Here is a 14,319-nt window from a genome sequence, read left to right as displayed (position 1 = left end):
GGGAACTGGCTGGCTGGATCTCAGACTGGGAGCAAGAGAGCAGAGCTTTCTGAATTAGCAATTAAAGACCGTGCATGAGGCAGGTATCTCTCCAGCTCATAGCCAGATGCATTGTTGTCCCAGAAGACAGATTAATGCTTACAGAGAGCCAACAAAAAATAAGTAAAGCTTCATGGATAGCTTAAGATCACTACTCTGTTATCCCTGATGCCTGGAAACAATGACAGAAAAGCAACAAACTGCTTTTGTCCTTGATACGTACTGAGGATGAGATGTTTTTCAGTATGCATTACAGCAGCTCTGTCAGTCTTGGTATAACCTGAATCACCAACGCTGATGAAAAAATCTCTGGGAAAAACAGATGAACACGGCACGTAAATTAGTATGTGTGGTTTGCAAGTGCCCTCTGCTCTGAACATTTCAGTATTTACTTATTTCTGGGATGATGCTGCTAGCACATTCCCCACCTCCCACTGGAAAGTCCACACTTAAAGCTAATTTTATTTCATGTGTATATTTAATTTTTCAAAATAATCCATTGGAGGTTTTAAGTAGGGGGAACAAAGCTAATTCAGCTGCTGATATCCAACTTGTTACTTATCTAGACCTTTTAATTAAAGGATTTGGAATGAATCCTTTTTTTTTTTTCCCCCTTTATATTGAGAAAATTGTTTCAAGTTTCATGCTAGACTCCTTTTATGCAAACCAGGGTACAGAAGAAAAGGTGAATGAAGCTTCAAAATGATTAAATGACTAGTCACACAAACAACTGGATTTTATCCATATGTCCTTGAGAAGATGCTGCAGGAGCCCAACAGGTAGATGAACACTCATGTTCACTTGTTGAAAGCAAAGATTTGGAAGTGGACCACAGGGCAGTTATTGCTGAGGAGAGATCCACTCTTTCCCATCACCTGAGCACTTTACTTATGCCTGACCACGTGGGATTCCAGGCTACCGTTAGGAAAAAGATGTCCATCTTAAATTAACCCATTTGTATCCTCCATGCATCTCCTAAGTCTCCTGGAGCAGGCCAAGAGATGCAGGATTTCCCCGCCCATCTGCACATGGCCGAGAAGACACACATCTTCTTCTGGGCTCCCCTAATAGCTGTGGTTCAGCCAAGGAGATCTTGGAGGGTTTTTGCCCAGACTCCCACCTGGGGAAGTCAGGGACTCTCTGCAGAACGTTTTCCCTCAGGGAACCGTACAGCCTGGGGCCTGAAGAGGTCTGAAAAACCTCCAATTCACAGCATAATATTGGCTTATGTGCATGCAGACACCCTTTCCAGCCTACCAGCCAGGAGCTAGAGCTGATCGTTACATTGAAAGTGACTCTCACAAACTGCGCTCTTTCCTTTCCCATTGCCTCTCTGCTGGTCTTCATGCTGCCTTCTTAAAAAGGACTTTGCATTGCAAAAAGCCAGGACATCAAGTGAACTATAATTACCCCTTCATGTCCTCCTGCAACGCTACGCTGCCTTAGCTGTGCACCGCCATCCAGGTGAGCGGCACCGCATCAGTGTTTGCTCCTCTCCAGGCTGTACATCACAGCCCAGTGCTGAGCGCTGATTTTACAGCACACATTCACGCTGGGAACATCAGCTCCCCCAGCTCCCCGTGCTGTATCTCCTAAAGGCGAGCGAGCCGCACCACGCGGGGGTGCTAGGAAAGCGCAGCAGGGAGGCTGCTGCTCCAGCTGCAAGGGTGAGCAAGGAGGAAGCGACTGCCGGTGCTGCGTTTACCACGGAGGGTGGGGCTGCTTTCTCTGCAGGCTAGCGCTCCGAAGCCCAATTTCCCTTGACCGTCTTTATTTCACTCACTTGACTTGCATCCATTGGCAAGGTGCAAGAACAGAACGTTCACAGTTACAAATACAGATTAAAAAAACAGGGCGAGCATAAGGAGTTCTGCAATTCCTTGCTTCGTGGAGCATTTTATTGCATTTCGTATGGTAACAGGTTGATGTTTTTTCGTCTCTTAGCACGGTCAATTTTTATTGCAAGGCTGTTAAGAGCTGTATTTCTATGTGGATCTTTTGGCTGGGAGGGAAAGTTTTGCCTCTAGATTCCCAACCCATCCTTAGAAGCCTGTGCTAATGAAGCACTCTTGTTTTTATCTCCCAGCACACTGAAGGCAGCATTTGAGAAGCTCAAGCAACGTAAGTATTCATATCTTGCTTTGTGACCCAGGTTCAGGCAGACACACTGTGTTGGCACTCTCTGGGCTCTTTCATCCTCTCCCCCTTATATCGTTAACCTTTCTGTCCCAGTCTGTTCCTGTATCTAGGCATGGAAGGTGGGGGGAAAGTACATTCACTCACTCACATCCTCTTCCAAGCCTGGGCACTGAACCCAGCCCCCAGAGGGGCAGAAAATGGCTTTCTCCTCAAGTTATTTTTGTCCAGATCAAGCTGCAAAATACCAGCTCTGTTCCCTCCTCCACAAGACACTAACATCCACATAGGATGCTTTCCAAAGGCACCCAGGGCAGAGTTAAAACCTTTCACACTGTCATAGCCAATAGGACAGTGTTATCTGGGTACTGGTGCCTGCTGTTTAGATAACAAAAGCACTCTTTTAGAAGCAGCTGGTGAATTAAGGTACTTTTAGAGCCTGGAAGGGGGAAGCTCAATGGTTTTGGAAAGTGCAGGACTTCATTTCAGAGCCAAGGCTGACAAATGCAGAGAAGCTGCCAGCCACTTCAAACAGCATCAGTCAGATGGTCTGAAATGCAATCCATCTTAGCTGACCATTGGAAACTCTCAGCTTGCAAGCTCCCCTGCTGACGTTCGTGCAAGGCTGGAGGCAAGTGGCAAGCAGTTCCCATGAGCAGAGAGAGCGTAGTGGAGGGAAGGCAGACACCAGAGGGACAGTGGAGGTCCTCCCCCAGCACACAACACCTGTACCTGGAGTAAATGGGGCTAGGAAGAAATGCAGGGAGATCCTACACTTGCTAAAGCTGCTCTGAGCGGGTGCTCCAATTCTGCAGCAAGGGGCCTTGTCCACATCACTTGAGAGCACTGAAAGGACCTTCAGTAGGCCCTATTCAGGTTGTGAGCACCCTCAGCAATGTCAAACCCCCCGTGTCTCCACATGTACTTCTTTGCTGAAGGCTGCTTTGTTTGGAGCAAGTTGTACACAGCAGCCAGATCTTAGAAATATCTCCTGAAAAATATGACTTTACCTTTAAAGTCCTTTCCACTGACTGCACGTGAATTCTGATCTGCTTTAGAAATTGAAAGCGTTGGAAACTCTCACATCCAGCTGGCAGGAATGCTGAAGGATGAACTGAAAGGAATAGAGGAGTTCCGAGAAAGGCAGAAGGAGCAAAGGAAAAAGGTGAGGAACTAGCCAGTCTTTGATACAGATTGGGTCAGCGGTCCATTCTGATGGCCTCTCTTCAGCCATAGGCTGTGAATACTGCAAAAGATGATGAAATGTGCCCAGAGTACCCTTCTCTCTCCATGCACTGGACTGTGGAAGAAAGCCTCTTTCTAATCCCAGCTAGAAATTAAGTAATGCTCTGAACTCCAGAGACAGAGGCTTTAGTCACTTTTACTGCCTCTGCTGTAACTGCTGATGCTATTCTTATTCATGTAAGAACTTAATCCATCCTTTACTCTTTTTTATATCCTTGCTAATTGCATTGCTTTGGCATGATCCTGCATGATCTCTGACATGCACTAAAATAAAGAGATAACATAAGCATCTAAAATCATAGAAGAGAAAGGACTGTTAGGCAGAATGCAGTACATATGCCGAATACTTGGAATAGCATCAAGTTGATGCCGTGCAGTAAAATTCAGAGTATGTTCAAAGCTATCTCATGCTCTGTGGTCTCATTTGGCTCCAAATCCTCAGAAAGATAAAAAAAAAAAAGCTCTCAGTGGAGACAAGTGGTCATTCTTACACCTCTGGTTCCATGCGCTTGAAGACAAAGAGCTGATATCACTGAAAGCAGTGATTGAGGGAACAGTGCAATCAAATACCCTGACCTTGGACAATTTTAAACAAAGGTAAATGTGTATGAGCAATGTCCATGCAGCAACATTCTCACATCTACAACCCAGACACACAGGAGCGTGGAGCAGCACAGAACTCTGAATAGGAGGGGGTAAAACCAGTGCTGCTACTGAGATTTGAAGTGCACAGCAAATCACACATGCAAAGACAGCGTGCACCCAGTCATCAGCATTTGTCTCCCTCGTGCCCACCTCATCACTAGGATCTGCAAAGAGAGAGGCCTCTTCCTGCTGAAAACAATAAGTCTAGAACTCAAATGGAAACTGTTATAGGGGCCTGGAAAAAATGGTCAAAACTCCTTTGGAGTCTTGGGACCCATTGCAAGCTGTTTTCTCCTTCAGCATGTGGCTATGAGGAAGTCAACATCAGACATATTGGAAGGTGTCAGCATTTTTGGAGATGTCACATAACACTGTTCTGTATTTGTGCTGGCTCTGCTGCAGCTGCCATCAGGACTGTGCTATGAGCCTGACGTCAAGCACGCTTCTGGGTGACCCCAGAGGGAGCTTTGCTTGAATGTAAAGATCAAAGGACCAGAAGTCCCACTGAAGAAACCCATGCCCTGCCAAATAGGAGCATATCTCATGGTCACACAAGGCTGGGCATAACAGACTTAAAGCTATAAAAGAAAATCCAGCACCATCTTTTCAATGTTGACCAGATTATGTTGTGGAAATCAAATTGCATAGAGCGTAGATTTGCCAGAAGCAATGAAATATAAATCACACGGGCACTGTTTGAGTTCAAAATGGACAATTACTCCTGGTCACATGGGTGAGACTGTGGTTTGGTCTGCAAAGATGTGAGATCGAGCTCTTGGACCAGCAATGAGCTCTGCTACCAGAGCTGATGGGCACTGATGGGTGTTACACTATTTAATCTCCTTAAGGTTAAAAAAAAAAAAAAGGAAGGGTGAGGGAGGGAGAAAATTAAGGCCTACATCCTCTCTGCTATTAATGGAAAGCGCTGAAGCAGAATTATCTTGGATTATTATTTTTTTTACCTGATACACTGATGGTCTCTGTGTCACTGAGAAGCCTGTCAATTACAAAAGCAGAGTGAAGTCATTTTTTGCACAGGCATGTGACTTGCAGAGGGACTCTGCCAAAGCCTTTCCTGATCCTGCCAGCAGGCAAGGGGGAAAAGTCCAAAGAAAGAAATGCTCACACTCCTGTGTGTTTCTTACAGTATGAGGCTGCGATGGAGCGCATGCAAAAGAGCAAGTTGTCCCATTATAAGAAAACAATGGAGGTAAGCAACGAGGTTTTCTGCACATTCCTCAGTGCAAACTCACTCCAGCTTGAGACAGGGTGAAATCTGTACCACGTGAAGAAAGGTCAGGAGTGCGTGTGTGTGTGTGTGTGTGTGTGTGTGTGTGTTCTAATGGCACAAGAGTGTGTTTGTGTGAGAGAGGATGGGACTCCTGGAAGGAGGGAGCTAACCTTCCCTGCATCACCCACTGAAGCCTCCCAGAACACTCAGAAAGCTAAATGTGGAATTAGCATCAATCCAAACAGTTCAGATGGGATTTGATTCTTTTTAGACAAGGATACCTATAGGAGAAAACATTTTCCTGTCTATGAAAATAATTTTAAAAATTGAGCCTTGTAAACAGAAGGAAACCTCTCCAGCAGGGAGGTTTGCAGGTACAGGAATTGCAACAGCTGGGTTTGGCTTCCAATGGGCAGCTGCCTCTAAAGAAGAGCAGTTGCAGACCTGTCAGTGCTACAGCTGGAATTGTACTAACTATTTGTGCTTACATGCAGCATCATTCTAAGACAGGGAGTTCTTCTGGTGCAAATAAAGATACCTTTTGCTTATGAGAACTCTACTGAGACTACTACCTATGTGGGGTTGGCTCTGTCTCACAGCTTGGAATGCTGGGTCAGCCACCTGGCAATCCAAGCCACGCTGTGGAAATGACAACCTGTCCTCACTGGCACATTGGGAAACTTTGGCTCTAACTTGGTCTCTTTGCACTGGATGTACCAACAGTGCCCATGCTGCATCTGCACAGAACACCCATGGCAGTAACCACCTGGGCACTTATACACAGCAAAGAAATTCAAGGCTGTAAGGAAGGGGTCTGATTCACGCTGCCCACCTCCCTGCTACAACTTTTCAGTGCAATGCTTAATTAGCATCTCTTCCTGGTGTCATGGGGAATTCTTTCCTTAGCCAAAACTTGGGTACTGGTTTGTTCCCCCAGACTGTTGATGAGCAACTCCAGCTTCTAGGAGCTTTGAGACAGCCCAGCCTTGTTCCCTAACCCAAAGCCTCACATGTGATTTCATTTCAATTGGATACAGTCAAAGAAGAGCTACGAACAGAAGTGCAAGGAGGCGGATGAGGCCGAGCAGTCCTTTGAGCGGATGAGCGCTTCAGGCAACCAGAAGCAAACAGAAAAGGTACCTCAGACAGAAGGACCTACTCAGCAGATGCTTAAAAGGGAGTGAGCTGTTTTTCCTTTTCCCAGGTTCAACAGAACACAATTGAACAGCCCATTCCATGGGATTCCAGGGGTCGTTGTTTTCCCTTCTAATTAACCCCTTAGAATCAAAATGGGAATGAAGCACCTTCCCAAGCAGGCCTTCCTTCACACACCACTCCATTGGGCTTGCCATCCCTGATCTCATCCTCTAGTGGGCCAAGGGAGGGACTGAGTTATTCCATTAGCTTTCTTTATCCCAGGCTATGACCTGACTGCTTTATAAGTCCTGAAAGCAATCTGAATGAGATTTTTCTCCAAAATCATTCATAAGAAAGAAGCAAGTCAGCTGTATGTCACGCAGCTAGCTTCGCCTTTTGGTTGCTTACATTTAGTAGGCAGAGTATCTTACATTAAAATGCATCTTTTTCTCTACATTTTTCTCCTTATGCTTAGTTTAATTTCATCTAAATTTACCAACTCAAAAATAAATCATTGGAAATTAAGGCACTGCTGTCCTTCATTGCATCTTCTGATACTTGTAGCTGACAATTCGCTAACTTTTAATGGGAACATTTTACAGCGGAACAGATGGAGAAAACAAAATAAATGAACTCCCTTTGGCTCGATAAAATCAGTGCAGTGTAAGCAAAAAGGATCAAAAATCATCTCAAGGAGTGGGGGGAAGGAGACTCTAAAAACAGCATCACAAGTTCACATTTTATTTCCCTCGCTCCCTAATCTTTGATGAATTAAACCTTCCAGCTTTGCTATAAAAAGGGGGGGATGAAATCTTGGCCCTACTGCAATCATGCCAGAACTCTCAGTAACTTCAGTGGCATCAAAATCTGACCCAGCTCCTTTCACGCAGAAGAATCCCAGGGCACTTCCTTGCCATTACTTCCACACACGCCAGCACAATTGAAATGCACAGAGGCATCTCACAAGAAATGCCAGCTGTTTAATTCTGCTCAGCACTTGCAAACAATTTGGGCCAGGAAGAAAATAAGAATGAAGCTGATGTTTCCAGTTTACTACACATTTTCCAGCCAGCTGTGAGGAGGAATATGGTCATGAGAACCCCTACCTGAGCATTGCTTTGAAGGGCAGAAGGGAAGAATTTGTGGTACTGATTTCTAGAGCTGTGCATTAATGTACTGTCATCACCATCTGTGCAGAAAGACCTGGGAGTACAGAGCTGTCAATAACGTGCTTATTTTCATTTGTTAGAAGCTGCAGATTAAAAAAAAAAACCCAAAAAACCCTGCTTAGAGTGAATTCAGCTTTTAGTCTTCTGAGTTGTTATGGGAAATAGTCTGGCATTCACAAAGTATTTTAAAGGCTGTATTCCTGTCATGTATGCATTGCACGAGGAGCTTGGAAGATGAATATTTTTAACTGACATTTCTGCTTATAAATATCTATTGGAAAAGCACTTTGGACTCTCTAGAAAATAACCTGGACAGCAGACACAGGCTTCAGGCTGGAGCATGCTAGCACTATGCTCCTACAGAAGGGATCCCCAGATAGAATGATATAAGCTGCCAGATTTCCCCTGCAGTCAGTGGACTTATGTCTACACCTGTGAAATTCTGCTCCCTCCTTCTCCATAGCACATGCTCAACAGAGCAGATGGTTGGACTCGTTGATCTTAAAAGGTCTTTTCCAACATGAACGGTTCTATGATTCTAAAGGTGAAGCAGCCAAGAACTGTTTGCACTTAGAGCTTTAACCCTATAAGGGGAAAGGAAGGAAAGCAGCAGAACCTGTGCCAGGAACAAAACATACGGGTAGAAATTAATTTGAAGTGTTTCTTTCTTTTCCTGTTTCAGAGTCAGAACAAAGCCAAGCAATGCAGAGATGCAGCACATGAAGCAGGTGATACTCTATTTGCAACAGAACTGATTTTTTCCCCCTCAGCAAAGATCTACCAGCATGCTAATTTTGAGAGCATCAATCAAATCAAGTGGGCTAGCCGTGTTTGAAGTCAGGTTTCCTGAAGTCATCTACCCAAAGACACTACAGTGAACAGAAAAGCAAGCCTGTCTGTCAGCTACACTTATTTTCACACTTATGGACATGCTAGTCTCAAGCTGTCATTAAAGATTTTACAGCAGACCATCTTTAAAGACTTCACTCAGGAAAAAAAAAAGCTCTTCTTGAAGCAAGTTTGAAAGCACAATGACACTCATTGTCCCAGGCCAACCTAAACCAGATATACAGTCCCTGGGTCACCTGTGCATGAGCACAGCAGCATGGTTACATCCTTCAGCCAGAAACACAATATAGGCGTTTTGTCCAAAAGGACAATGCTGGCAAATCTCTGGGCTGGTTCATGAGCTCAGGCTTGGCACTCACTGCTCATACTGAAGTTTACTACATTGCATGTTTACCTGACTGGCTGAGCCAAAGGATGGACGTGGCCTGTGCTCTTAATGTCTTATTTACATATATTATATATATATGTGGGGATTATATATATGTGTGTGTGTGTGTGTGTATGTATATATGCTCACACATTCTCATGACTTATTTCAGGCCTGACAGAGTAAGAGCCACAGCAAAATCCCAATGGGAGGAAAAAGAGGAAGACTGTATCATTTTTCTTGCCTAACTTGTTGGGTTTCTATTGTGTGTGTGTCTGTATTTACAGAGAATGTGTACAAACAGAACATTGAACAGCTGGATAAGGCCAGGACAGAGTGGGAAGAGGCACATATTAAAACCTGTGAGGTAAACATTGACTTTTACAGCAATATATTTGTGTGCTCTTTTATTCTACTTACAGATATCCGTCTAGGTCCTCAAATATTATCTCAAGGGTTTTGCTGTTTGCTTTACACTGAGTCTTTGCAAGAACACTACAAAATCTAGAGCAGATTCAGACATAGTTACTAGCTGCCTCACTTCCACGTTTCTTGTTTGTTCAGCACGTGTAAGTAAATATACAGGAAGGGAATAAGTGCAGAGGAGTGAGAAATGGAGCAATATATGAACTGGTACAATCTAGTTGCATTTCTTGCCAGCTCTCACCTACAATGCAACTTAAGATGCAAGCTCTAATGATGATCCTCTATCATAGCCAAGATTGTTTCTCAACTGCTTTCTGTCAGAATGTAGTTTCAGTAGAGGATTAACAGGAATATACGAAAATTCACTTGTAAAAGATGAATTTCAGAATGGAAACAAGAAGCACTAAATCAGTCCATTAAAAACAAACAAACATTCCCTCCAAATTATGTCTTGCAAGAAGTTTCCAGAATGGCTTCTTGGTCTAATGCAGGACAGCTTTTGCTCCTTTGATTTTTGTTTGTTAAATATCACAAGTTTAAAGGAGATTAAAAGAAAAATTTTCACACTAAGCAAAAATGTATTGTAGCATTATTGTAGAGCAAACAAAGGTTCTGGGTAGCCTGTACATTTCACATAGCATGTTACATTCACCTGCAAGAACGCTTGCTCCCTGCCAAGGGCTAATCTTCCAGTGTCAGATGGTGGCTGGGGGAGGTTTGTTTCTGTTATGGACAAGGAGATTTGCACTTGGTTTCTAAGGTTTGCACGCCAGCTCACAGGAACTGGTTGACATCCAGGTCAGACACACGCTCGGTTATAACGATCCTTCAGATACATTGTCCATCTGCTGAAGTATGGTTTTGCTATGTTTACTTCTTTCAGGTTTTGCTCCTATATAAAATAGCTTTCTTGTTCTTTGTTTCCTCTTAAATATTCCCTATCTGGGAGCACTGGGAAAGTCCCACGGCTGTCACAGCAAACTTTCTATGGAAACTTTGCCAAACCTCAATTTTCCCCAAGATGCACAATTTCCCCTTCTTAAAAAGCCAGTAAACAAGCAAAACATTCCACGGCCTGGAAAACTCTTTCTCCCACATGGCTAAATTCATTATAACCCACAGAGCTTGCGGCCTGCCCACTGCCTAGCTCCAACAGCCACTCATGAAGGAATGGCACTTCTAACTCCTCCTTTAAGAAGTGCTTGTAGGTAGAATGAGTAGATTACATGAGACCTTTGAAACTGCTAACTGATAGAAAAAATCAGCTTAAGATCCCAAACTTCTGTCTGCACAGCACAAAAGCTGGAAGCGCTGAGGTCTGTAGCTAAGCATGGGACATTCATAGCCTGAAAGTCCTGGCTAGCAAGTACAAGCACTGGGACAAGCTTCATTGTGAGGCCAGGCTGTGCTCCTTGGCACAAGCAGCCCAGGTTCACAAGCAGGCTTGTGCCATCAGCTTGTGTGACAAGGGATGCGCCTAACACAGCATGCAGCTGCAATATGTAAAAGGTTTGACAAACCCCAAGTCAATCTGTTCCTCTCTTTGATGAGCTGCATATCCTGCAAGGGCATCATTTACCTGGAAGATTCCCAGTTGAGAACAGCCCCTGGGGGGTAGGCTCTGTCCATAGGCATGGACATATTCTGCATGGACAGCAAACTACTAATTCCCCTACCCATCAGTTCTCTTAATAAGCTGTTTCTCTCAGAAACCGGTCCCAACACCAGCTGGCTCTCCCTTGATTGACTCTCTTCATCTTTAAGATATTCAATGGCAGGCAGCACACCCAAGTATTCTGCTGAATACTGTATACATTTGTGGTGTTCTGGACATAATTACTAGCAAATGGAGATGGAAACAGATGGCTGGAAGCATCTGAGCTTTTCACACCTCATAGAAAACCAAAAACTGATGTTCTACTTCTAACACTGGAACTTAAATAAAACAACAAAAAACAATTTCTAAAGCTTTCAGAGAAAGTTTATCTGCCTCTTCCCCCATCTCAGTGCATATTTATCCTGTTTTTTCCCTTTCACTCTCTGCAAATCCAGTAAGGTGTACAACATTAGTAAATTAGACAGATGAGGGAGAGAGTAGAGAGACGAAAAAAATGCCTTACCTTTACCCTGAAAATAACCTTAGAAATGAGCAACTGCAACCTCAGAAAGCCCCAAATAGTTCCAAAGAGGAAGTCTGGAAAGACATTTTAGAAATGCAGAGATGGATATTTCTGGCTTTATCTTCAGCACAAATACAACCCCGCATGACAGCAATCTGCTACACTTGAAGATTTCAGTGCAATGGGCAAGCAGGACCCTCACTCTGAACTTGGCAGCATTCAAACCCAGATACTGATTCCTTTTCTCTGCCTTCTTTTTTTTTCCTCCCCCCTCTTGTCTGCAAAACATAATTAATTCTTAGCAATAACGTTAAAAACCCCTTGAGCACAAGCAAGTACGTAGAGTTTCTCCAGTAGCTGAAGAGCTGTCCTCTGTAAAGGCGCTTTCAAGATGGTTTGCAGGTTTAAGAACTGTCACTGCCTGCAATACAACTAACATGACACTACTTCACATCTCTTTGGCTTCAGGTTTTTCAGCTCCAGGAGTGTGACCGCATCACCATCCTCCGGAACTCGCTGTGGGTTCACTGCAACCAGCTCTCTATGCAGTGCGTGAAGGACGATGAGGTAGGGACCGCTGTCGGGGAGCTTCACATGTGAAGGACAAACTGCAGGAGTCCTTTGGAAGCACAGCACTAGCCTGACCTTCTCTGCATGTGCTACCAAACTGGCTGTTGTGCAGCTCTGGCACGTTCCACGAAGGGACAGTCTTCTCAATCATTCTCATTCCTTCTTCCCCAGATGCAAAACAGATGCATGGATTTAGATAATCTGTGGCACATGTGTCTGATGACATTGATGCCTCCTCCCCTTCTTTTGTTGGGTAGTGCCTCCAAATACCAGGTTGCTCAGCTGAGTACAAGCACTTAGGCATATCGTTCAGAAAAGCAGGCAGTTACAGTATCAGATCAGGAAGACATAAAATATACACCACTCCATAATAGCATTTTGCTTTTTCCTTCAAATTTTCCACATACTTGAAGGTTTGTGGATCACATCCTAAAAAAGAGTGTGGGTCACATTCCTCATCGAAAGATGCCTGAGTTTTAACTTTCACAGGCTGGTTCTTGCTATATAAATGTGTTGGTTGCATTGAAAAAGCCCTGAACTGTCTCCTTCCTCCTCTCATGAAAAGATATCCAGAACACAAATAACAGATGTGTTTACAAGAATGGCTGCATGGGGGACAGACATGTACCGAGCAGCGTTTTTAAAGAGAAAAAAGCATTAGAAGAACATTAAAAGCTAATTCAACATGAAATGTTAAATATTAAATTCTTGAATTCTGTTTTGTAGCAGTATGAAGAGGTTCGGGTAAGCTTGGAGAACTGCGTCGTAGAGTCAGACATAGACTACTTCATTAAGAGTAAAATGACAGGAACACAACCTCCAGGTAATTAATTATTCCCTTTGCTCTTAGCAGATAAGTCAGCCATTAGCCTGTGGTTGGGCAGCCCACTCCACTGGGGAGAGCCAAAGGAAGGACTCTCTACTCCCACTACCCATTCCCACCCACTGTGGGAATAACACTTTCTTGTCTTAAGAAGTTGTTTGTATAGGGGCATGACTCCAACCAGGGAAAGTTTTGGATGAAATTGGCTTTGTCCTAGTAGGCAGTAATGAGGTAAAGTTCACAGACTGCCCACTCAACCCAAAAGAAGCCTCTTCATCAACTTTATTGATCAAAATCTATGAGCTGAAATGGAGAATAGGACAGGAAGAACTAACAGCAGTAGTAGACTGAAAACCTGCTGCTCCAGGATAGGAGTTCTCCAAACACATCAACAGAAATGAGGTCATTTGACATTCCAATGACCAAATACACACCACACCTTCTTACTTCAACAAGCAGTATCAGATATTTACAGACTGTGTGAATGCCTGCACTGCCTACAGCAAACAAAGATTCAGAGCCTTTGTAAAAGGACAGAAAATTCCCTATTTCATCTCATCATCAGCTGATGATATATCTCTATTCTGAAAAGACCTCTTCCTCCATTTCTTTACTTTTTTTAATCTATGTACACAGACTGCATACTTATGCAATCTGCTGTAACGCTATACTGAGATGCCAAAGAGGAACCCCCTTGGTGTTGACTCAGGAGTCACAAGAGAGCTTACTTCCATTTAGAACACGGAATAAGCCGTACCAGTATAAGAAAATTCTATATTGACAAAAGCCTTCCTTGCTAAGGATCTTATAGGTGCAAATATCAGAAGTACAAGTCTCCTGTCCCATGGGATCATCTTGACAGGAGCAGCTTAGAGCCCAGATCTGGCAGCAGTAACAGCCTGGCAACTTCTTCAGCAGGGCTGGATGCTGTTAGTAATCCAGCACTGAGCTACCTAAGGCTTGTTTACCGCTTAGCCTTTTCTCATTACACCCATGACCATTAAGAATCAGGACTTGGAGGATTTTTTTTTTTTTTTTAAACTAATACACTGATGCTTGTGCTTGGATATCATTTTGCTGCTACAGTTCATTCCTCTTCTCATAGGGGATTTAAATTTGACTGCTACAAGAGCATTTACCTAGGAAGAGCTACAGTTCTCCTTTCTGTCAGTGAAAATGCACCTTGCAGTGGTGTGAAACTTCTGCATACAAAGAATTGTAATTCTCAGCTCAGCTCCCTCTCTCCCCTCCTCATGGGAGACTTCTCATTCTCCAGTCACCTAGGTCATTTTCTGCAAACAGTTCTTGGCTATGTAAGGACTCATTTCTAATAAGAAACAGGTGGGAAAAACTCTTGAGAGCTTTATGAAATGCAAAGAAACAACTGACTCTTGGTTTGGTTTCTTTTTGTTGTTGTTGGTTTTTTTTTTTGCCACCTTCTAGAATGTGACATGTTCTGGAAGTAACATCTACTACCTCTACAGCTCTTGCTAATGAGTTTGCACAGTAGCACACAGTGAGCTGTTCATCTCATTTATTATTTGCAAAGTGCAGGGCAGAAA

The 14,319-nt window shown here is 43.7% G+C and overlaps 1 protein-coding gene across 2 annotated transcripts in view; it reads left to right on the top strand.

Moving 5' to 3' along the window:
- The window catches only part of PSTPIP1 (proline-serine-threonine phosphatase interacting protein 1), a 57,785-nt gene that overhangs the window by 24,006 nt on the left and 19,460 nt on the right, over positions 1-14,319 (top strand). For both annotated transcript variants that reach the window (XM_015279028.4, XM_025154128.3), the window contains exons 5-12: positions 2,126-2,160; positions 3,234-3,340; positions 5,213-5,275; positions 6,334-6,432; positions 8,285-8,330; positions 9,106-9,185; positions 11,833-11,931; positions 12,661-12,757. In XM_015279028.4, coding sequence (XP_015134514.2) covers positions 2,126-2,160; positions 3,234-3,340; positions 5,213-5,275; positions 6,334-6,432; positions 8,285-8,330; positions 9,106-9,185; positions 11,833-11,931; positions 12,661-12,757 — 626 coding nt within the window. The remainder of the gene's footprint in view (positions 1-2,125; positions 2,161-3,233; positions 3,341-5,212; positions 5,276-6,333; positions 6,433-8,284; positions 8,331-9,105; positions 9,186-11,832; positions 11,932-12,660; positions 12,758-14,319) is intronic.

The sequence above is a fragment of the Gallus gallus genome, chromosome 10 (assembly GCF_016699485.2).
Source record: "Gallus gallus isolate bGalGal1 chromosome 10, bGalGal1.mat.broiler.GRCg7b, whole genome shotgun sequence".
Classification (NCBI taxonomy): domain Eukaryota; kingdom Metazoa; phylum Chordata; class Aves; order Galliformes; family Phasianidae; genus Gallus; species Gallus gallus.
Note: the sequence above shows the minus strand (reverse complement) of the source record. Positions and strands in the feature narration are given on the sequence as shown.